Genomic DNA, 25,158 nt, shown 5'->3' with positions numbered 1-25,158 from the left:
AATTCATGGTCTGTATACGTTTGTTTTGTTATGTTTCACCACTAAAAATAGACGTTCACAGGAACACACAGAACGTAACTTAAAAGGTTAAAATGTGTCAACGATGAAATAAATAGATAAAAAATAAGATAAAATAAGATAAAGTGAAAAGTTAAAGATGTCGCTGTTAAACACGATGCCATATATTTGTTTACAACTCCATTTAATGTAAATAATCATGAATCAAAGGGGCATCACGTGAAGAGACATATTTTTTAATGAATGTAGGTGTTGTATGCACTTCCAATTATGTTACCTTGCTATCCCTATTTTCATAGTCCGTTCCAAATCACCAGTTTGACCACTTGATTTGTTCGGGAAAGCCCTGTTAAAAATAGCGCAAATAACGTCACGTGACGGTTTTGAAACGAGGCAGTAAACACAGGTGATCTGACCGAGATGCTAAGTTTCAAAAGGGGCTCCATTGATTCTTTCGCTCTATGAAATCAAGAAATATGATTTCTATGTCCGTGTCGAAACTGATTTAATCCCCTAAGCAATAATTATTCATCATTAGAAGTTAATTGTACACATGCCAGTTTTCAACATTTAAATGAGGAAATATTTGTTAGCATCTCGGCAGCATTTATAGACACCAGGAAATATATATTACCGGAATGTCACCGGTACAAACGGGTACGGGGCTAAGCACCTTCCCTTAATCATGGGACAAGCCTTTTTGTAAAAAGGAATATTCACGAGACGAATATCCTTTTTCAAATGTTTTCATAAAGTGTATAATATATGCATTGACAAGTATAAAAAAAGGAATGTTTGTGATTTTTCTTATTACAACTCAATGTCTTTGGCCACATTTTTTCTTGACCATGCATATATATGTATTCATGTATACTCTCTTTTCCACTTTCAAATTGCGAACACGATTTAAGAAAAGTTGAAAAATAGTGTTGATTCGTGCTCGACTTTGTGGTTTATGCAAATTTCTTTACGAAACACGACCCTCATACGACACTCATACGACTGAACACAACACACATACGACCGTCATAAGATATTCATACGATACAACACGATTAAACTTCATTTAACACGACCCCAATACGACTGTCATACGACCAAACACGACTGTCATACGACGCCCATACGACTTAACACCAACCAACATGACCGCCATACGATTAAACACTAATTATACGATCTCCATACGACTGAGTAAGACCTTCATATGACATTTTTTTGTTTATTTTGGTCATGTAGTAAATAAGCTGCATTGCAACAGCATTTCTTGATGATGACGGGAAGGATGCAGCGTAGGCGTCGCAGAGTGAGGAAAAGGGAGAGATTCTGGGTTCGACCATGGTTGTTGAGGAGACATCTTTATGGGCAGTATGAACACCTTATGCAATAACTGTATCGTGAAGATGTGAATACATTTACCAACTTCTTGCTTGTCACTCCGGAGATGTTCATGGAGCTAGTAGAACGCGTTGGTCCTCGTATTGAAAAAGAGGACACCTTCCGGATAAAAGCCCTAGAGCCTGGACTTCGCCTAGCTATAACACGGCGTTATATGGCCACTGGAGACTCCTAATGATCACTTCAATATGGTTTTAGAGTGGCTGTTAATACCACGATTGTCTACGAAACATGTGAGGCTATTGCACAAGAGTACACAGAAGAGGTCATGCCGACACCAAAAAACCCAGAGGCTTGGAAGGAGGTGGCTGAAAAGTTTTCAACGAGATGGAACTTTCATAACTCTCTTGGTGCAATAGATGGAAAACATGTAGCTATAAAATGTCCATGAAATTCAGGCTCTTTCCCTTATAACTATAAGGGTTTCATCTTTATCATACTCCTCGCAATAGTTGACGCTGCATTCAAGTTTCTGTATGTTGACATTGGGACAAATGGTAGTTACTCATATGGTGGTGTCTTCAAGGACTGCGACATCTATCAGGCACTTGATCAAGTCACTGCAGGTCTTCCAGAACCACAACCTCTTCCAAACGATGATCTACCCCTGTTATTCGCAATTATAAGAGATGATGCCTTCGCTCTACGTCACTTGGGTTGATGGATGAAATTGATGTTTTTTCCTTCTTATTTGGTCTGCCTTTGCTTGGTTGGTTTGGGTCCGGTTAGCTCAGCGGTATCAGCGACACCATCATGATCTGGCCCGGTTAGCACAGTGGTATCAGCGACACCATCATGATCTGGCCCGGTTGGCTCAGCGGTATCAGCGACTCCATCATGATCTGGCCCGGTTAGCACAGTGGTATCAGCGACGCCATCATGATCTGGCCCGGTTAGCTCAGAGGTATCAGCGACACCATCATGATCTGGTCCGGTTAGCACAGTGGTATCAGCGACACCATCTTGTTCTGGCCCGGTTAGCTCAGCGGTATCAGCCACACCATCATGATCTGGCCCGGTTAGCCCAGCGGTATCAGCGACACCATCATGATCTGGCCCGGTTGGCTCAGTGGTATCAGCGACACCATCATGATCTGGCCCGGTTAGCACAGTGGTATATTCAGTGGTAGATTGATGTGAAATTATTCAGATGCAGATGAAGTTGTAGGTGATGGTGATGGAATGGACTATACCCCTGCTCAGATGGCTGCTGAGGTGGCTGGATGTCAGTTTCAGTTGTTGTTTTTGTTGTTGGCGATTTTGGTGGTGGTTCAGAGGTTTCAGCTGGCTCATCTTGTCCCTGGGTACCGGGTGGATGTTCATCCATGGTTGGTGGTGAAGGATGTTTCCCTTTCGAAGGTTTTGCTTGGAGGAGCTTCCGTGTACATGTAGATTATATGTGTCAGATATGGAACGTGTTGAGATACCTGATAATTATATGTTTTCAATACTTTACAGAGAATAAAGCATACTTGTAAATGGACCTTTTTTATGTTGAGATAACTTTTCTTAATCAGTTCCTTTTGTCCGAAACAGAAGCCGTAAAGTTATCGGTAGCTCGCACCATTTTTACAACGTAAACAAATGACTTTTTCCCCCGTTTTCAATGCGTATTCCGATTACATCTGAAGTCGAAAATTAGTTTTTCATAGACAAGGGGAGGGGGTAAAATTAACTATAGTTTATATAGGGAAATAACACTTTTGGGTATATTTTGGCAATTTTCAGTACGAAATTATTTTTACTTGGTGAGAATCATCTTTGGAGGAAGATGATATCAATTGTAAAATTCCTGCCCCAACCCAAGGGCCGGTGCCCCAAAGGGAAAATTAACCAATATTTCAAAAATCTTCATCTTCAGACTCAGAGGTACTTCAGTCAAGTTCTCTGCATGAATAGAAAGATCATCAGGGGCTTTATTTAAATTGTAAATTTCAGTACCCCAGGGCCATCCGATCATACATTATAAGTCAACATCATATGAAAACATGAACTGTTGAGATATTACGATTAAAAAAGTATATTTTGTATGCGATCCTATTTACTATAAGTAGGTTCTCCATCCTCAGTTATTCATCTTGAACCGTCATTTTGATATATTTAAATCTTGCTTGTGAATAAAAAATCGTTTACTTCAGCAATATAATAAAATCATATCCTTTTACTGAACCCGGGAATATTATAAATTATGTAAATCTAATAGCGCACGTATCTCATTTGACCCCGAGTACCAACATATCACAACAGTTATTCCTTGGAGGGCCCCATAGCAAAATCAAACTAACCAGTCACTTATCTCTTCCTTTCGCATTTATATAGCAACCCAAAGTAAACTCTCTCCGATACATACCCATTAACAAAATAATGTCATCTGTGTTCCAACTTATACAAAGACACATTTATAACATAAACAGCTTGTCTGTCGATTCCGCTTCAGCTTGAAACCGGCTATCCGGAAGAATACATGCACCGTACTAACTGCTAGGGCAGTTATATTCTCCTTTGAATACTTCCCACCTGTAATAATGATTCCGTAACGTACTCCTTGCGCTATCTTTTGACCATTTGGCAACTGTTTACTTCGTAGCTGACGCGGTAACGGTTTTCACTCGCTAACTTCCCACGGCCATTGTTTACAATAAAATGCGCATGCGTTACACAGAGAAATCCTTGAAACAAAACGTTGGTTAAGCGGCCATTTCACCAAGGATTGTTTTGGCCCCGATAGTACCCGATTCTTTTTTTGGTCGATCGGCAGCATTTTTGCGAAAATAGTCGGGAACCTGCGAGCACTGTCGAGCACTACCCTATACCTTCGGGTGAAGATCTGGCGCGATCGCCTGAGTCCTCCGAGGGTCGGGTACCAAAAAAAGTGATCGACTACTGTTTTTAAACATGTTGAAAAACAGTAGCCGATCAAAAACCGTCGTCCCGTGGTCGTCTTGGTCATAGTATTAATAATTGTTATTAAATACAACAGCAAGGGAGATATTTACACAAAATTATTGTAAATGATCAGAAATGTATACAGAACAATATCAATGCCAGAGAATTAAAACCAAAATGTTGTAATGAAACAAAACACATATAAAAATCCTTTAAAATGTCACAAAGTATCAATTGTTACTAAATACAACAGCAAGGCATATATTTACTCAAAATGGTTATAAATAATAATACATTTCTAAATTTACAAATTAATACCACTGCCAGAGAATTATAAACGAAATATAAGTTATAAAAATAAAAAGGGCTTACTTTTTCAGAACAGGTACTGGAATAAAACAGAGGTGAAAATCCTTTAAAGATTGGGTCTGGCTCAATTTATATAGTCGGGCCCCAAAAACACCGATCTCCGGCCGATTTAGGCAAATTTGGTCGGCCGAAGAACGTCCGAAGATCGTTTAAATCGTCCGAAGACCGTTTTCTTTCGGCTTCCTGCGGCTCCCTGCGTCAACATACGCCTACATTCGGCCAATCTCGCGCGAAGAACGGCGGAAGAACGGCGGAAGAACGGCGGGCATCTGCCGCAGAAAGGCAGAAAGAGTCCTCTCTCGAGTCGGGATCGCACATTTTCGACCACTGTCTGCCTCTCTCGGCCGAACAACGCGCGAAGATCGCTCTCTACCGGGCCTTTGCCGTGTACCTGTGGGTACTTGCGCGTTCTTTCGCATACTTGCGCCCCGGAAACGTGTCGATCGCGCGAGGAAAGTCCGTGATTCGACCCCCCGCCATGGTCCATTGGTCGGGACTCATTATGGTCAAAAAAGGGGACGATTGGAGGCGATTCAGGACGACAATCGGGCCGTCAAAAAAATTGATTCATCGGGGACAATCGGATCCAATCCAGGCCGATACATTGAATAGAGTAAGTTTGAAATATATACCCTCTATAGAGGAAGTATAACATATCAAATTAGCAAGCCCCTCTAATATGTTTAACCTCTTGATCGTAGCAGGCGACGTATGTGGTTCCCTGTAGAATCGGGGTTTCTTTTAGGCCTTGTATTAAGGACATTTAAGAAACGTTTGTAAAGATTACATTGATACACTGTGTGTTGCCCGTATTATATAAGCACATTGTATTGGGTCAGCCTAAAATTTCTATACTGCAAGAGGTAATTAATTGTAACATTAAAACACAATACAGAATAAATATATCATTGACATATTGTATACACTCAGTTTAACATTGATACACTGTATGAAATACTATGGATTTTATGTTTCCAGTATACGTTGGATAGAGTCATTTTAACATATCTAGTAATTGTTACATATATTTGTTGTTAGGGTCAGTGTATCAGATGACATATACAGGTGAGCTGTCTCGTGATTAAAATGTGCTGGCAGATTTTTTATCATCACCTTTTAATTACGCTGCAAATCACCTTTCTCTTCAACAAGACTTCCATCTGCTCGTGCAGAAGGTTTTACTACAGTAATATTTTCACGTGTTACATTTACATAAAACGTTACACTTACAAAAGTAAACAACATGTGACTGAAACTCGTGTGTCTCAGGTAGAGGCGGGTCCCTGTAGTACACCTGATTTATTATCATATGGGTAAACTTTTTCCAAACAAGCTGTGGCTGATATTTTCATGAGCCGTGACTTTCAAATCAGAAGAGATATATTTCCAGTTCGGTACGAACTGTTTTTATGGACACTGGATCACAGGTAAATCTTTAAAAAGTTGTATTTTAGGAAAACACTATGTGTGAATAATACTTTAGCAGGTTCTTACCTCCCGTCGTAAAGTAATGTAAATGCATGTATCAATTAATATTTCACAAATTATCATTCAAATGCATTGAGCTTGTTTTCTTATTGTTTTGATAACCTAACTAGTAAATTTAAGCCTTAAAATATTTTTTCATTGTAAGCCAGTACATATACAGTACACCCTCCTCGTTAGTCCAGGTCAGGGGCAACTTATAGTCAACTGTAACTGAACGATCGACTTAAAGTAGTCTGTTCATCGACATCAGCAACCATTTCCTGTGAAATGATGTGCTCTTATATATCATCATAGCTGCAGGAACGGTAAACGCCTTTTGACCCTAGATGATAATGACGAGTTATAGTTATTTTGATAAGTTACAAAAGAGATGGATTGCTAACGTCCAAAATTGTTACTTTATTTTGTTGCTTGTGTATACCCAAATCATCAATAATTGTATAATTATGCTAGTCACAATGTGATTTGTAGATAGTATACTATAGCCAAGTAAACAGCGTACGACAAATATAATGTACGGTATAGCTTCGTAGGATGCCCTTTCAAAACTAATTATAAGCATTTTAACATTTAGATAAAGCCATACTTATATCGTGTGAATGCTTGCTGACAGACCACACTTCCAAATAGTGTACTTCATCTTACAGAACGGGAAATATTAGCTACGACGGTGGGCAGCACGGGCACATGGACATGAAGGAAGCACAAGAGACTCCCTTTTTGAAACAAGGACAACAGAATACAGAAACTGGCATTACGAAGCGAGACCAATGGGAAAGAAAAACGGAGTTCCTGATGTGTGCTATAAGTGGTGCTGTAGGTATTGGGAACATATGGAGGTTTCCGTATCTGTGCTACAAAAATGGCGGAGGTAAAGTATTGTAATAGATACTGATGCAATACCGTTAACAAAGATCTTTTTAACTGATTACTATTGTATATGTAGATAGTTAAATTTGTTTAAACACAGCATGATTACAAGGTCATACATGATAATCAGACTAATCTTCAAATATTACATATTTATATATTGGCTTAAAACATATTCCCTGAATTAAAAATGTACACTTTTACTTTTCTGCCGTAACACATTAATGTGGTTTATAATTTGGCCACAGACCTTACAACAATTTGACCATTAAATTTCAACTTTACTGGTTCCCAATTTGTCTAGAAAGTTTAGCGTAGTTACTCATTATAATATACCAAATAATGTATACAGCTTTTTGAGTACCAGAACCGGAAGTGGGTTATCACTTCGGTATACTTTTTGACCTAGGTATACATTTAATAGTATGAAACATTGTTTATTTTGATAACATGATGCACCCTGTCGTACACCTATGCTTGTCGGCACTAAGAAGGTCATTACACGGGCCGTGGGGACCTTTTTAAACTTTTAAACATATATCGTAGGTCGTGTTTTAGGGTACTACAAATTATTTCCTGTTATTAGTAAATTGGTTTTGTGGGAAATATTCGTTTGTTTATGTACCAGGTCCCTACATTCTGGTTTGCAATGATGTAAATGATATTTATCAATTATGCTGTATATCGGTAAACCAGTCACCAAGGATTAGCCATTGCATGGGGTTTCTAACTAATTAAAACAAAACATTGTCATTTAAAAGTACTGTTAAATGGGTTTTGACTGGCAAATGAAATTACTTTTTTTGCCAATTCTATTTTTTCCTGAAATAAAGAAAATTCATTATATTAGTTTGAGAATTGTTTCAGATCTAGGATTTTCAGCCTATAACCCGTGACAATCTACACTATGTTGTATTTGGGTTATTTGTTTCAGATCTAGGATTTTCGGCCTATAACCCGTGACAATCTACACTATGTTGTATTTGGGTTATTTGCATACCTATTACAATCAAAGTTTATCTATTTATATACAACCAATTCTATTTTTCTATGTGACGTTTCGATGACTAGTACGATATGTACACTGTCACCTTCATCAGACAAATGACCAGTGAAGCGTATGCACACGAAGGTGTAAAATGTGAACGAGTTGTCAGTTGTTCAGCTGAATCGAGTCATTTCGGTACATATATAACAACAATTGTACATACGCTTACAGCGTAGCCGAAATCGACATCGATTTTGTGGACAACTCGTACATATTTTACACCTTTGTGTGCATACGCTTCACCTGGCATTAGTCTGATGAAGGTGGCAGTGTACATATCGTACTAGTCAACGAAACGTCACATAGAAAAAAAGTATTGGTTGTGTAAAAAGAACTTTTCATAATCCATACTTACCAACCTGAAACAAATGTTTAGAAATATTTATTCATCCTTATTATGTTATGTTGCAGGCGCTTTCTTGATACCCTACCTAGTATTTCTAGTGTTGGTTGGATTACCCATGTTTATATTGGAGATAGGCTTGGGACAATACATGCAAAAGGCTGGATTTGAATTATGGAACATATGTCCCATATTCAAAGGTAAAAATATACGACCACATTTGTTTTTGTTTGCCAGAAAAAAGAAAAGCATGCCAATGTGTGTATCCATGGTACTGTTTCAAAAGTAAACGAACACTCAGGTATAAAATCATGTTCCGGTTTTAACATTTAGGGATATTTATGTATCAGCAGGCCCTTTTCTCTTATTTCTAAAAAAAACACAGTATATGTAACAGTTGTGAAGTTTTTCACGTGTAAACATATGCAAATATCGGTAGTTCTATATTGGTCATGCAAACAGTGTGTAACTAAAACAGACAACGGAACGATCCTGTATCTTCATGTACATTTACAATTAAAGTTTCTTGACAAGAATGTCATGAATGTATTACATATATTACTGGACACATAAATAATCTGCTTTCACGTTTTATAATGTGAGTGCATGATGATTTTCAAAGGATCTTACTGGAATCTAGCGTTACGATTTTATTCCGATATGGTTGTATCAGACATTGTATATGCTATTTGTGTTGCAGGCCTTGGTATATCAGACATTGTATATACTATTTGTGTTGCAGGCCTTGGTGTATCAGACATTGTATATGTTATTTTTGTTGCAGGCCTTGGTATATCAGACATTGTATATGCTATTTTTGTTGCAGGCCTTGGTGTATCAGCCATTGTAAATGCTATTTGTGTTGCAGGCTTTGGTATATCAGACATTGTATATACTATTTGTGTTGCAGGCCTTGGTGTATCAGACATTGTATATGCTATATTTGTTGCAGCCTTTGGTGTATCCGACATTGTATATGCTATTTGTGTTGCAGCCTTTAGTGTATCAGACATTGTATATGCTATCTGTGTTGCAGGCCTTGGTGTATCAGGCTTTTTATATGTTATTTTTGTTGCAGGCCTTGGTATATCAGACATTGTATATCCTATTTTTGTTGCAGGCCTTGGTGTATCAGACTTTGTATATGCTATATGTGTTGCAGGCCTTGTTATATCAGACATTGTATATGCTATTTTTGTTGCAGGCCTTGGTATATCAGACATTGTATATCCTATTTTTGTTGCAGGCCTTGGTGTATCAGACTTTGTATATGCTATATGTGTTGCAGGCCTTGGTACATCAGACATTGTATATGCTATATGTGTTGCAGGCGTTGGTGTATCGGACATTGTATTTGCTATTTTTGTTGCAGGCCTTGGTATATCAGACATTGTATATCCTATTTTTGTTGCAGGCCTTGGTGTATCAGACAGTGTATATGCTATATGTGTTGCAGCCTTTGGTGTATCAGACATTGTAAATGCTATTTGTGTTGCAGGCCTTGGGGGAGCAGACATTGTATATGCTATATGTGTTGCAGGCTTTGGTATATCAGACATTGTATATGCTATATGTGTTGCAGGCCTTGTTATATCAGACATTGTATATGCTATTTGTGTTGCAGGCCATGGTATATCAGACATTGTATATGCTATATGTGTTGCAGGCCTTGGTAGCCTTTGGTGTATCAGACATTGTATATGCTATTTGTGTTGCAGGCCTTGTTGTATCAGACATTGTATATGCTATTTGTGTTGCAGGCCTTGGGGTATCAGACATCTTATATGTTATTTGTGTTGCAGGCCTTGGTATATCAGACATTGTATGTACTAGTTTTGTTGCAGGCCTTGGTGTATCAGACGTTGTATATGCTATATGTGTTGCAGGCCTAGGTATATCAGACATTGTATATGCTATTTGTGTTGCAGGCCTTGGGGTATCAGACATCTTATATGTTATTTGTGTTGCAGGCCTTGGAATATCAGACATTCTATATGCTATATGTGTTGCAGGCCTTGGTGTATCAGACATTACAGGCCTTGGTGTATCAGACAGTGTATATGCTATTTTTGTTGCAGGCCTTGGTGTATCAGCCATTGTAAATGCTATTTGTGTTGCAGGCTTTGGTATATCAGACATTGTATATACTATTTGTGTTGCAGGCCTTGGTGTATCAGACATCTTATATGTTATTTGTGTTGCAGGCCTTGGTATATCAGGCATTGTATATGCTATATGTGTTGCAGGCCTTGGTAGCCTTTGGTGTATCAGACATTGTATATGCTATTTGTGTTGAAGGCCTTGGTGTATCAGACATTGTATATGCTATTTTTGTTGCAGGCCTTGGTATATCAGACATTGTACATGCTATTTGTGTTGCAGGCCTTGGTGTATCAGACGTTGTATATGCTATATGTGTTGCAGGCCTTGGTATATCAGACACTGTATATGCTATATGGGTTGCAGGCCTTGGTATATCAGACATTGTATATACTAGTTTTGTTGCAGGCCTTGGAGTATCAGACATTGTATATGCTATATGTGTTGCAGGCCTTGGTAGCCTTTGGTGTATCAGACATTGTATATGCTATTGGTGTATCAGACATTGTATATGCTATATGTGTTGTTGCAGGCCTTGTTATATCAGACATTGTATATGCTATTTGTGTTGCAGGCCTTGGGGTATCAGACATCTTATATGTTATTTGTGTTGCAGGCCTTGGAATATCAGACATTCTATATGCTATATGTGTTGCAGGCCTTGGTGTATCAGACATTGTATATGCTATATATGTTGCAGCCTTTGGTGTATCAGACATTGTATATGCTATTTGTGTTGAAGGCCTTGGTGTATCAGACATTGTATATGCTATTTCTGTTGCAGGCCTTGGTGTATCAGACAGTGTATATACTATATGTGTTGCAGGCCTTGGTATATCAGACACTGTATATGCTATATGGGTTGCAGGCCTTGGTATATCAGACATTGTATATACTAGTTTTGTTGCAGGCCTTGGAGTATCAGACATTGTATATGCTATATGTGTTGCAGCCTTTGGTGTATCAGACATTGTATATGCTATTTGAGTTGCAGGCCTTGGTGTATCAGACATTGTATATACTATATGTGTGGCAGGCCTTGGTGTATCAGACATTGTATATGCTATTTCTGTTGCAGGCCTTGGTGTATCAGACAGTGTATATACTATATGTGTTGCAGGCCTTGGTATATCAGACACTGTATATGCTATATGTGTTGCAGGCCTTGGTATATCAGACACTGTATATGCTATATGTGTTGCAGGCCTTGGTATATCAGACACTGTATATGCTATATGGGTTGCAGGCCTTGGTATATCAGACATTGTATATACTAGTTTTGTTGCAGGCCTTGGTGTATCAGACATTGTATATACTATATGTGTTGCAGGCCTTGGTATATCAGACACTGTATATGCTATATGTGTTGCAGGCCTTGGTATATCAGACACTGTATATGCTATATGGGTTGCAGGCCTTGGTATATCAGACATTGTATATACTATTTTTGTTGCAGGCCTTGGTGTATCAGACATTTTATATGTTATTTGTGTTGCAGGCCTTGGTATATCAGGCATTGTATATGCTATATGTGTTGCAGGCCTTGGTGTATCGGTCATTGTATTTGCTATTTTTGTTGCAGGCCTTGGTGTATAAGACATTGTATATGCTATTTGTGTTGCAGGCCTTGGGGTATCAGACATCTTATATGTTATTTGTGTTGCAGGCCTTGGAATATCAGACATTCTATATGCTATATGTGTTGCAGGCCTTGGTGTATCGGCCATTGTATATGCTATATGTGTTGCAGGCCTTGGTAAATCAGACATTGTATATAATATTTGTTTTGCAGGCCATGGTGTATCGGCCATTGTATTTGCTATTTTTGTTGCAGGCCTTGGTGTATAAGACATTGTATATGCTATTTGTGTTGCAGGCCTTGGTGTATCAGACATCTTATATGTTATTTGTGTTGCAGGCCTTGGTATATCAGACATTGTATATGCTATATGTGTTGCAGGCCTTGGTGTATCAGACATTATATATTTTATTTGTGTTGCAGGTCTTGGTATATCAGACATTGTATATGCTATATGTGTTGCAGGCCTTGGTGTATCAGACAGTGTATATGCTATTTTTGTTGCAGGCCTTGGTGTATCAGCCATGTGCATTACCTTCATTATGAACATTTATTACGTGATGGTGCTGAATTGGAGTGCCTTCTACTTTGTCATGAGTCTGACGTCAGAGCTCCCATGGGCTACCTGTGATAACGAATGGAATACTCCGATGTTAGTACAATTTAACTACTTGACAATAACATAAGTGTACATATTGGTATATTGAATGACTATCTTATTTTTTATTATATAACACACCAATGGCATAGTGTGGGTGCTGACCATGTCAATAAACGATAACTCGAACTACATTGTTTTGTTAAGATTGCAACAGGCATTTTAATAACGACGTCATAAGTATTAGATATCAGACGGTTATATAATCAAGCAGGATATATGTTCGTCTGTTTGTTCTTCCGTCTGTTGTCTTTAGCATAGTCATAGTTATCTGCCAACAGGTGCTGAATTTAAGAAAAAATAATAAGAAGACTCAAAATTTGTGCATTGTGTTACGGAATATAAAGTTGTTGGAAACTTTTAAATGTCAAGGTTGTTTTGGCTAAAAATAGAATAATACGTAAGTATGTCGTTCATTTAATACTTAATGTAAACAAATCTACTTAATGTAAACAAATCTACTTAATGTAAACAAATCCTTAATGTAAACAAATCTACTTACTGTATACAAATCTACTTAATGTAAACAAATCTACTTAATGTAAACAAATCTACTTAATGTAAACAAATACTTAATGTAAACAAATACTAAATGTAAACAAATCTACTTAATGAAAACAAATCTACTTAATGTAAACAAATTTACTTAATGTAAACAAATACTAAATGTAAACAAATCTACTTAATGTAAACAAATCTACTTAATGTAAACCAATCCAGTCGTTTGTACCGATACTAACATTACTGACAATATAGAACGTTTAACAAAACATCAATGTGTTTATTAAAGTCATAGTGTCATAGTACAATCAAGTATTTTGTTACATATTGATATTGCTAAATATTTTATACGAGTGTCGCAATAATTATTATCTGTATATCATTTCTGAAGATCATTCAGTTTATATTTTGTAACAGGTGTGTCACGGGAGCGGAATACAATTCCACAAGTACGAACATAACAGTGGATTCAACAGTAGAGTTTTGGAGGTAGTCTCATTTCTGACGTTATAGTATACATTTAGCGTTGTATCTTCACTTAGCAATAACATGTTGATTGTAGACAATCCATATCATAGCACTAAATGCTTGGGGCTAATGACGACAATTATATAGTATACATTTAGCGTTGGATCTTCACTTAGCAATAACATGTTGATTGTAGACAATCCATATCATAGCACTAAATGCTTGGGGCTAATGGCGACAATTGTATAGTATACATTTAGCGTTGGATCTTCACCTAGCAATAACATGTTGATTGTAGACAATCCATATCATAGCACTAAATGCTTAGGGCTAATGACGACAATTGTATAGTATGCATTTAGCGTTGGATCTTCACTTAACAATAATATGTTGATTGTAGACAATCCATATCATAGCACTAAATGCTTAGGGCTAATGACGACAATTGTATAGTATGCATTTAGCGTTGGATCTTCACTTAACAATAATATGTTGATTGTAGACAATCCATATCATAGCACTAAATGCTTAGGGCTAATGACGACAATTGTATAGTATGCATTTAGCGTTGGATCTTCACTTAACAATAATATGTTGATTGTAGACAATCCATATCATAGCACTAAATGCTTAGGGCTAATGACGACAATTGTATAGTATGCATTTAGCGTTGGATCTTCACTTAACAATAATATGTTGATTGTAGACAATCCATATCATAGCACTAAATGCTTAGGGCTAATGACGACAATTGTATAGTATGCATTTAGCGTTGGATCTTCACTTAACAATAATATGTTGATTGTAGACAATCCATATCATAGCACTAAATGCTTAGGGCTAATGACGACAATTGTATAGTATGCATTTAGCGTTGGATCTTCACTTAACAATAATATGTTGATTGTAGACAATCCATATCATAGCACTAAATGCTTAGGGCTAATGACGACAATTGTATAGTACGCATTTAGCGTTGGATCTTCACTTAACAATAATATGTTGATTGTAGACAATCCATATCAAAGCACTAAATGCTTGGGGCTAATGAGGACAATTGAATTATGGTAAAATCAAAAGTGCAGATTATTTAGGACATTATTATAACAGTATTATGCTGGCATTGCCATATTTATTCTGTTTTACCTTGAAATAATTAATTTAGATTATTTTCAATATAAGATATTAAATCCTAGCCTAACGACAGATTTGTGATGTTTAATCATTCGTAACATTGTATAAGCAGTACAAACAATGTGTTAGCAGGTTTTGACGATAAGTATTAGTAAATTAAACGTGTACGATGCTTTCAAACGTTAATTAATATGTAACAGAATAATACTGGTCTTAAGCGCCGTTACCTGTCTTTTGTGGTAAACGTGTTCTAGGTATCGGACCCTTCAGATGTCTGACAGTATCGAATCACCAGACGGTATTGTGATGGAATTGGTCATGTGTTCCATTGTCGTTTGGATACTGTTGTACTTGTGTGTCTGCCGCGGAATTAAAGTTACGGGAAAGGTAGGTATTAAAAGTAGGAAGATACAAACAGTTAAATGACAGATAAAAAGAGCAGGGCAGTTAATATTTATATAAGATAAAGTAGATAAATCATCTGAAAGGTACAAATAGTAGAACTGATGAAACAATGCCTAGATAATTATAGTCACATGTTTACAAAAACTGTTACATGTAGATATGTTAATATATAATTTTGATGACATTCGATGAACTTTGATAACACAAAGATAACGGCCCAATATGAAATATCTAAATATAATATTATTTTTTTGTGCTTTGTGTTGAACATGCTTCCCTAATGGACTGGTCTTATCAAGTCGAATAAACGTCAAGAAAGTGCACATACCGGACTAATAGAGTTTTTGTGACTGTATACATTACTAATTAACACGTGCAAATTGGTCACGCCCTGGACATTTTGTCCAGGCTATTTGATGATTGCCCAATCGATATTTAGTCCAGGTTTTGTCTGTGTTATTTGTATTTTTTGAAAAATATAGTATCCCATTTCTAGATAATGTATGTGACGTCACTCTTTCCCTACGTGATTTTGACAATCCTCCTCATACGCGGAGTCACACTAGATGGAGCGAAAGAAGGCATCAAGTTTTACTTAGAACCCAACTTTGCATACCTTCAAAATTATCAGGTAAGTATATTTTTCTTATTGTTTTTTAATAGCACGTCCGGTAAATTATTAAAAGAACTAACGTTAGATTGAAATTAATTGTGAAAAGATCGACATATCGATATATTTTGAGGAATAAAACAATATAAATGTTGTCAATAGGAAATTATTAGCTCAAAGTTTACCGATTAAACAAGATTCTTCAGTAGAAATGATCATGATTTATTTATCTTTTAGAAACATATTAAAAACGAAAATTGTTGTTTAAAAATAGCGCACGATGTCAATATTTGAAATATAAAAATGAATGGACAGACATTCCTAATCAACCCACGTGTTTACTCATGCATTTAATGTATTGTTCTAAACATTATTTTCCACGCCTATAATCTCTTACTTTTATTTTGAATTATATTCTAATTTATTTCCTTTTTCAATCCATGAAAGAGTCCCTCCCCTTTACATACTTTCTCCGTGTTTTGTTCGAGCATCCCATTCTATGAGAATTGTTATGCATAATACTGATAACAACATTATAAATGTTTTAAAATGTCCTGGCATCATTATGTTGTATGCTCATATTCGTATTCACATACTTGAATAAAACCAAATACAAAATAGGTCATATAATAATGAATTAGATATTTTAGTCTGATATCTCTATCTGTGTTATATGGCCTGTTCATTCGTTATATATCCATAGATGTATAATGTCCAATGTCCCTCGATGTCTTGTTTGGAGCCTGAATTATCTTACTTACATCATGAAAGAGTCTGTTAAAAGTAGTCAGACATTCTATTAAATACCATACCGATCATGTCATTCCAGGTACACGTCATATATAATTGTTTTTGTCTTTGTAAGGTATGGATCGATGCAGGGACACAGATTTTATTTTCGTTAGGTTTAACGTTTGGGGCTATGCCGATGATCGGTTCCTATAACAAAGTACACAATAACTTCTACAAGTAAGTATGTCACTATACGGGACGAAATCAGTACGCTTACAACATGTTAGGTTAGGAGCGCTATTATCAATATGATTATTAACATATGTGTTGTTACTTTCTGCAGCCGTGTTATCAGTATAACTATGAATATCATATTTTGTAACGATAACTAGCGGTATCATCATCATTATCATAATACGTCCAGGGGTGGTTTTATCAATATTACAATGGTACGCTCCTGATGGAAAATGATCTACATTACTGCTACACTGTACAATGGTACGCTCAGGATGGAAATTGATCTACATTACTGCTACACTGTCCAATGGTACGCTCAGGATGGAAATTGATCTACATTACTGCTACACTGAACAATGGTACGCTCAGGATGGAAAACGATCTACATTACTGCTACACTGTCCAATGGTACGCTCAGGATGGAAAACGATCTACATTACTGCTACACTGTACAATGGTACTCTCAGGATGGAAAATGATCTACATTACTGCTACACTGTACAATGTATGAGTAGAAGCTTTTGCTACGCTTAACGGCGGTATCACTAATAGACATATAAATGTTATGTTTAGGAACGGAGAAATGAACACAATAATTTCTCCTCAATGCAGGTCAAGGGACGGAGTAGTCAATATCACTATCAATGTTATGTTTAGGAACGGAGAAATGAGTACATTAATTTCTCCTCAAGGCAGGTTAAGGGATGGAGTAGTCAATATTACTATCAATGATATGTTTAGGAATGAAGAAATGAACACAATAATTTCTCCTCAATGCAGGTTAAGGGACGGAGTAGTCAATATCACTATCAATGCTATGTTTAGGAAGGGAGAAATGAGCACATTAATTTCTCCTCGAGGCAGGTTAAGGGACGGAGTAGTCAATATTAGCAACGGAGAAATGAGCACAATAATTTCTCCTCAATGCTATGTTTAGGGACTGCTTCGTCATTGCCGCCATCAATAGTCTGACAAGTATATATGGAGGATTTGCAGTCTTTTCTATCCTTGGATTCATGGCCAAAAGTCAAGGAGTATCTATTTCTGAAGTAGCTGATGCAGGTACCAATGCTATCTTAGTTCGATTCGTATTTATTTAAAAAAAAGTGATGGCACATTTTACATCATAAACCGGTATAACGCACAAATCACACATTGCCGCAATGAACTTTTTATGTTGCATGATAACAATTTAAAATGAAATCAAAATGTCTTGATTTGAACCATGATCTTTTAAATGTTTGGTAGAGGTGTCTGTGGTTTTGTTGAATCATATTCATTATTACTTATAACAGAAAAGTTTAGATAAAATAATAAATAAACTCTGTACTGAGAAAGTCACTATTCTTTTTATTTACCAAATTTATCAGTGACAACAAAAGCAATAACATGGATATTAATATCATAGACAAAGTCACGTCAGTAAACTTTATGATAAGCTCATTATCTATGTAAAAGAAGTTTTATCCTAAACAAGCTTATCAGAGACTACACAGATTGTTTCTTAGTAACACATCAGATGCGTTAGAAATACTGATTGTTACAAAACAGTATTTTACGTGATCTTGATTAATCACATTTATCTTAAAAAATACTCAAAAAACCCTACACATGTATCGATAAGATATGAAGATGGTGACCACAAAGTTTCGCAAACTGTTTTGTACAATATTAAAAAGCATTGTCTTTCACATAAATCGCATAAATCACAATTGATTATCAATTGTATTCTACAAAAATATACATCTATATTTTCTGGACTTTTATAGACATCAGATCACACGATCGATCAACATTCTGAATATCTTACACTTTACATGCTTTAATTATTATTTCATCCCTGTACGCCAGGCCCTGGTCTCGCTTTCATCACGTACCCTAAAGCTGTCACCCAAATGCCAGCAGCTCCATTCTGGTCAAGTTTGTTCTTTTTGATGCTCTTCGTTGTCGGCTTTGGAACTCAAGTAAGTATTCATAATAAACAATATATAACAAACAATTATGAAACGCAATAAAATGTACACATAATAATTAAGTTTTGCTTTTGCCATCATCAATGAAACAGTATCAACAAAATATGTTTAGAGTAGAACATGTAGCTGATAAATCGTAGGTTTACTTTCCTGGTAGCTACATTTTTAAGCAAAATTTGATTTAATTGATATCGCTAATGACCGCAGGAAGACGTTACGGTAAAAAGCGATTGAATATTATGTTGAAACTGTTATCAACAGCATAGCCGCTCGTTGGTTGAGCCGGGGCAGCTTACTCTTCAGATTATATAAAAATATATATATATATATAATGCGTGTGCAATTTCTTAATTCATCGTTTGGCGGAGTTCTATGAAACCCTTTCTTATAGATATGTAGTATGACCTATTTCTAGAGTGCAACTATATGATACACGTTTATGTACCTTTTCTATTTCTAGTCTGTTTAACGCTTTTTTAGGCACATTTTTTAACATTTTGATAAAAAGGTTTCATTATTGAAATGTTATCGTTTGTGTTAATATTGACAGATTGTTGGCATTGAAACCGTTGTTACCCCTATAGTAGACCTCTACCCCCGGAGACTGAGGACAGTAAAAGGAAAACTGCTTTTCTACGGCGTGTTTTGTGTTGTGTCATATATATTTGGGTTTGTCTTCCTTACAAAGGTAGGTTCTATATAGTATATATTCTACATAGTGTATCGTTCAAATACATGGAGGCTGGCGAAATGTCTTTTTTCGAAAAACTAGGTTATATGCTTGGAATTTGTTTATATACAGGATATGTCTTTTCTTTACAAGTTGGTTTAAGACAGGATATGTCTTTAAAACTGCAGATTAGCTTGCGTTTTCTCTGCATAGAGATAATACCGAGATGTATATTACCTATGTAGGTTGTATTGCAAAGGGTATGTTATTCCCATGCAGGCACAAACTTGTATAAGTAGGTTAACAAAAGGACGCGACTTTTACACACTTGAATACACTAGTTCCGTGTCTTCCTGTTCATGGACATTGAATACACTCTTAATAGCCCTGCAGTATCCCACTGTCTGTGGTAGTAATAGGTGACTAATATGTAAACCTGCATTATCGGATGTTTCCATCTATCCCCTCCTAAGGGGACAGTGAAGAAATCAAAACCGATCTGCTGCCCTCATTACAACATTATGGATAGGGTTCTATTCCAATAATTCCTGTCTTCGTTCCTGTTTTCTATTTATTATCTCCTCTCGATCCCATATGACCCTGAAAACGAAAACATATTCACTAATAGGTAAATTATTTACAGATTATGACTTTACAACTCCGGTATATACACGGAAAGTGTGTTTACCATACTATTTCTCCTGGTTCAATATATATCCTATGCATGAATTGGCCTTAGTTATACCGGTAGGTTGTTTGCAGTGTGCTTTTCCCAAGTCGTATGGTCAAATGAAGGGGAATGTGCCTTTTATATCCAGGAGAGAGACTTAGAGAACGTGTTTTAGGAAAACGGGAAGAATACATCGGTTGTTTCATTACTCTACAAACTAAGATTATAAAACACTCTTCATACCACTTCATTACAGACTGAGGTACAAAGAACTTGAAATCAAAGACATGATTGACGTGATCTTGTCAACTTGATGTTTATGTCGTTTTCCATTATGACAACAGTGGTTATCTAACTTTGATCAATCTGGCGACTTTTATGTAACGATAGATAACCTTAAGTTGGCGGTAATGTTCCAGAATTCTCTTATGATCCACTGTACTTGTCATTTTTTCTATTCTCAAATTTCTCTTCATGACAGGTTATATTTCCTTTTCATCATATTTTATTGATATTAAAAAACATTTTATTAAAAATTACTACAACAGCCTTTGTCCATATCAATTATCTCTCGATAGTGGCGGTTACACCATATTAGTGAAATAAACATAGGATTGTCATTATTAGTATGATACTTGTGTTTTTGTCAGAGATGTAGGGGGAGTGACTCTGATTTATCAGGTGTTAAAACGGGCAAACGTATCACTAGTCTATTTAATATATCAACCAGCTATTTAATTGGGAAAACAGTCTTTTCATTGATTGGCATACACTTAGTTTATTATATTTGATTTAAATGGATTCCTCCTATTTGTTACAAGATATATTACGAATACAGTTATTTAGATACGTTCAGAGTTCCATTGTATAGTATTTAACACATTAGATTGTTGATGAATGTTCATCGCGTCGCAACAGCTATGGTCTTCGTCAGATAATGTTTGTTATCTTGTTGTGTATGGTAAAAATAACATTTGATAAAGAATGGTGAATTAGTTTATGACAAAGGGTGATTTTCTCTGTACAGGGTGGAATATATGTGTTTAGCCTCGTGGACTACTACGGCGCCAGTGGCATGCTGCTTGTGTGGCAACTGATGTGGGAGGCTATAGCGATAGGATGGGTAGTCGGTACGTCAATACTAAATAACTACCTGCCGTTTTTCATTTTGTTACTTTGATATCTTGTTTCCCTATCTGATGCGATATTGATCTATAAATCCAGACAAAAAATGGTGTGACATTGTTTAATTACCTTTGGTATAAATATGGTGTGACATTGTTTAATTACCTTTGGTATAAATATGGTGTGACATTGTTTAATTACCTTTGGTATAAATATGGTGTGACATTGTTTAATTACCTTTGGTATAAATATGGTGTGACATTGTTTAATTACCTTTGGTATAAATATGGTGTGACATTGTTTAATTACCTTTGGTATAAATATGGTGTGACATTGTTTAATTACCTTTGGTATAAATATGGTGTGACATTGTTTAATTACCTTTGGTATAAATATGGTGCATTAAATATCACACGGATATCAATGACCGAGTAGCATTCTAGCTCAGGCATGTCATGCATTTTAATTCTTAAGATATACTGTAACAGATATCGTATATGCATGTTGTAGGGGCTGACTATTTCTACGATGCCATGGAATATATGCTGGGTTACAGGGTCGGACCGTGGGCCAGAATGTCTTGGCGATACCTTACCCCAACCTTAAGTATAGTATGTGCTTATACGCAAGCTTTGTCGTGTTTTCTTAACGTGTTGTTTTTCGGTTATCCCTATTTCATTAGAACGAATACTATTTAATTACTATGTTGCCGATACTACGGTCTTTAATCACTTCTAAATTTAGGAAAATAACGTTCTAATTCGTTAAGTATGTACTGCACATTCAATCTGTCCGTATATCTTTCTCACATCTAACATATGAGGCGACTGAGTTGATAACAAAATAATATCGGCATAACTGTCACAGCCGGCTTACTATTACTAACGAACTGTAACTCTCGAAATTCAGTGGAGATTCAGTCATTTTGACACTGTTAACTTGTATTCTACAATAACAGATTCATGTCGAAAGGACGGCGACAAATGCGTTTTATCCGTTTAAGACAATTTTTTATTTGTTTATTCTATCTTCGCGGGAAAAAAAAGGAAAACTAAAAACAGTGTACTTTTGGTATGTTTTCGCTTTGATACTGCGACAAAGAGTCATTGAGGGTAAAATAATCCTCGTTTTGCTTTATATTCCTTTTCAGATACAACAACAGCTGCAATATAAGTTTGATCACTTTTAACTCATTTGACAGTTGTTCAGCACGAACATATATCTGACGGCGTGATATCAAAGTATTCCATGACGTCACGCATAATAACGTCATCAAAATTTCATTTGAGCTTACATTTGTTACACCTAAATGCGAGATTTCATTATGATTTTAATGTTATCCAACCTTGAAAATATTTCTGAAACATATTCCTTAGTCGCTTAGTTACGACGGTAACACTTGCAAGTATAGTCACACTCTATATGATATAAAGTCCTTTGATATACTCTTATCTCATGCTTTTTTTTCTGGGCAGTGTCCTATGTCTATATGAGAGTAAAGATAATAATCTCACTACAATATATTGTACATATTGCTGTCGTATGTGGTAATCTATATATTATAAGTTTTCCGTCTATATATTATTAGTTTTCCGTCTAGTTATAAGTTTTCCGTCTATATATTATTAGTTTTCCGTCTATATAATATTAGTTTTCCGTCTATATATAAGTTTTCCGTCTATATATTATTAGTTTTCCGTCTATATATTATTAGTTTTCCGTTGTTCTAGCACTGTGCGTTATTTTGTAAGCATTTCAGAGTTTATCATCACTTAACTCATTCACCCCTGAAGACACTTGAACTCTTTCAATTCAAAGGTTGAAATACTTCATTATACAATTTCAGGGGTGAGTGAGTTAATTCAATCGCAGAACAAAACAATATATATATATATAACAAGCGATACCTTCCTTCTTATTTTGTTTAATCTTTTTATCGTCTAAGGCTCTTCTGGTCCTACAAGGACTTAACTTCAGTTTGCTTTCTGGAGCTGAGGGCTATGAGTATCCGGTGGGAGCGCATGTGTTTGGAACTATATTAGGCCTGGTACCCATATTGTTGTTGGTCTTCGTTGCAGTTTGGCAGATACTGCGTTCATCCGGATCTCTGATACAGGTATGGATGGTTCAGTTGTTACACCGGATGTCAGTACAGCTGTGTATGTGTAAATGTGGTACAGTGGGTACACATATGTGTCTGTACAGCTGTGTATGTGTAAACGTGGTACAGTGGGTACACATATGTGTCAGTACAGCTGGTATGTGTAAACGTGGTACAGTGGGTACACATGTGTGTCTGTACAGCTGTGTATGTGTAAATGTGGTACAGTGGGTACACATATGTGTCTGTACAGCTGTGTATGTGTAAACGTGGTACAGTGGGTACAAATATGTGTCTCTAATTATACATTTACAGTGTTTATTCGAGTGTATCTGTATAAATCAACTTTTCTATGCAGGTATATCCGCATGTTTACATGTGCCCGCGATTATACAGGTGTCTATGTACATATGCATGGTGTACTAATCTTAAACGCGTAGATGTGTCTACAGATTTATACGTTACAGTTCGTGCAGTATGGTGCCTTGTCCATACACTTAGAAACATCTTTTGTATTATTAAGTATCATCCAAAATATTCATCGGCTTGATTAGTAAATACGTAAGGAACTGATATTATTCTTCTCGGCTGATAGGCTTTCGATACCAACCATATATTTGTAAGGTTGCGTACATTGAGCATTCTATATATTTATTGTAATGATTGCTTCAATCTCAGCTAGTTATATCATTATTAACCTATAAAAACATATTTTGTGTTTTGCAGAGAATGAAAACGATATCAACCCCTGTGTTTGACAGGCCACATCACGGCTCCAGCACCAGTAACGAGTTTATGAAAAAACGCAAATTCGACACAATTTTTTGACAAAAACAATTGATATAGTCCTAACTGTGTCTGTTTTACTGCAAACAAGAGGAATACTAAATCAATGCTGTAAATATAGCTTTAATCGATAATTTTTAATAATATAACTAATGTATATCAAATGGTTAAGACGACAGAGTTATTAAACAAAAGAAACAGCAGTAGTCAAGAAAAGAAGCAGTTGCTATACGTTTCCCCTTGTACAACAGCAGCAACTATAAAGTCCGGGTCCACAAATATTTTCCTTCCACGTGAAATTCACTGAGACAAAGCAATTTTGACAGATTTGCGTACTCGTATATTGCTATCAATAAAATCTCTTTATCATTCAGAGGATTGCTTAAGTACCACAAAACAATCTGAATTAAACGTTTTATTCCTTTAGTCATAAAACATAACATTCGAACCAATAGGATTGGAAATAATAACTCCTTGTCTTTTCTTCCATCCACATGCTCGCTAAAAGTTCCAAAACTAAGGACCACTCTGCCGTATTAAACACTGCCTTTTGTAGCCTTATACTATTGTTGTCGATTATCGCAGTAGACATTTGTTTGTTCTATATCTTGTTTTTGTTTGAAATGTTTTTTATCAAATGTGAATTACAATTAAATGCTTTTTACTGGCATACATGCAGAACGTTTTGTTTCATATTTCTCCCATTTTTGATAATGTTCGCTTCTCTTGATCTCCGAAACGACGACATTTTGGTCTTCCTTTCTCCAGCTCCTGTCAATAACAATCGTGAAATGCTGGAGCGGCTTCAATAGAACATATTGACCACACAATAATATGAAATAGGCACTACCTATAAGCGAGCGCACATAGTTCGGTAACCTTTGTGATGATAGTGTAGATCTCGGGCGCCTGCGGCGTCCCAGCTAAGGGCTTTAAGGTTACAAAACGAACAGAATTCCTCCTTAGTACAAAAGTGCGTCGAATATTCT

General features: G+C 36.2%; 2 protein-coding genes across 4 annotated transcripts; one reads left to right on the top strand and one right to left on the bottom strand.

Moving 5' to 3' along the window:
• Positions 1–2,103: 2,103 nt before the first annotated feature.
• Positions 2,104–2,709, bottom strand: LOC110462737. Its single transcript, XM_021516869.1, has 2 exons — positions 2,610–2,709; positions 2,104–2,510 (listed from the first exon to the last, which is right to left on the bottom strand). Exons 1-2 carry the CDS (start codon positions 2,707–2,709, stop codon positions 2,104–2,106), a joined length of 507 nt encoding a protein of 168 aa, XP_021372544.1.
• A 3,258-nt stretch (positions 2,710–5,967) lies between these two features.
• LOC110462707 (sodium- and chloride-dependent GABA transporter 2-like) lies at positions 5,968–24,841 on the top strand. Of its 3 annotated transcripts, none has more exons than XM_021516813.1 (15): positions 5,968–6,098; positions 6,807–7,030; positions 8,489–8,620; positions 12,607–12,751; positions 13,676–13,747; positions 15,115–15,247; positions 15,762–15,896; positions 16,741–16,844; positions 17,782–17,906; positions 18,696–18,808; positions 19,368–19,505; positions 21,185–21,287; positions 21,793–21,893; positions 23,228–23,398; positions 24,110–24,841. In XM_021516813.1, the coding sequence occupies exons 1-15, from the start codon at positions 6,022–6,024 to the stop codon at positions 24,209–24,211; spliced, it is 1,875 nt and encodes a 624-aa protein (XP_021372488.1). In that variant the 5' UTR covers positions 5,968–6,021; the 3' UTR covers positions 24,212–24,841. The 3 variants fall into 3 exon arrangements, with proteins under 3 accessions (XP_021372488.1, XP_021372496.1, XP_021372503.1); XM_021516821.1 differs by having other exon boundaries at positions 6,031–6,098; positions 6,734–7,030; XM_021516828.1 differs by lacking the exon at positions 5,968–6,098 and adding an exon at positions 6,449–6,464.
• The last annotated feature ends 317 nt before the right edge of the window (positions 24,842–25,158 follow it).

Source organism: Mizuhopecten yessoensis, unplaced genomic scaffold (genome assembly GCF_002113885.1).
Source record: "Mizuhopecten yessoensis strain PY_sf001 unplaced genomic scaffold, ASM211388v2 scaffold1461, whole genome shotgun sequence".
NCBI lineage: Eukaryota > Metazoa > Mollusca > Bivalvia > Pectinida > Pectinidae > Mizuhopecten > Mizuhopecten yessoensis.
This window is presented reverse-complemented; position numbering and strand designations above follow the sequence as displayed.

What these genes read in the sequence shown, in the direction of transcription:
- LOC110462707 (XM_021516813.1), top strand. Translation starts at nt 6,022, where the DNA reads ATGAGCCGTGACTTTCAAATCAGAAGAGATATATTTCCAGTTCGGTAC. An exon ending in CATATGTCCCATATTCAAAG is followed by an intron (nt 8,621 to 12,606) that starts GTAAAAATATAC and finishes TTTTTGTTGCAG; the next exon opens with GCCTTGGTGTATCAGCCATG. An exon ending in TTCTGAAGTAGCTGATGCAG is followed by an intron (nt 17,907 to 18,695) that starts GTACCAATGCTA and finishes CCTGTACGCCAG; the next exon opens with GCCCTGGTCTCGCTTTCATC.
- LOC110462737 (XM_021516869.1), bottom strand. Translation starts at nt 2,709, where the DNA reads ATGAGCCAGCTGAAACCTCTGAACCACCACCAAAATCGCCAACAACAA. An exon ending in CAGCAGCCATCTGAGCAGGG is followed by an intron (nt 2,511 to 2,609) that starts GTATAGTCCATT and finishes TAACCGGGCCAG; the next exon opens with ATCATGATGGTGTCGCTGAT.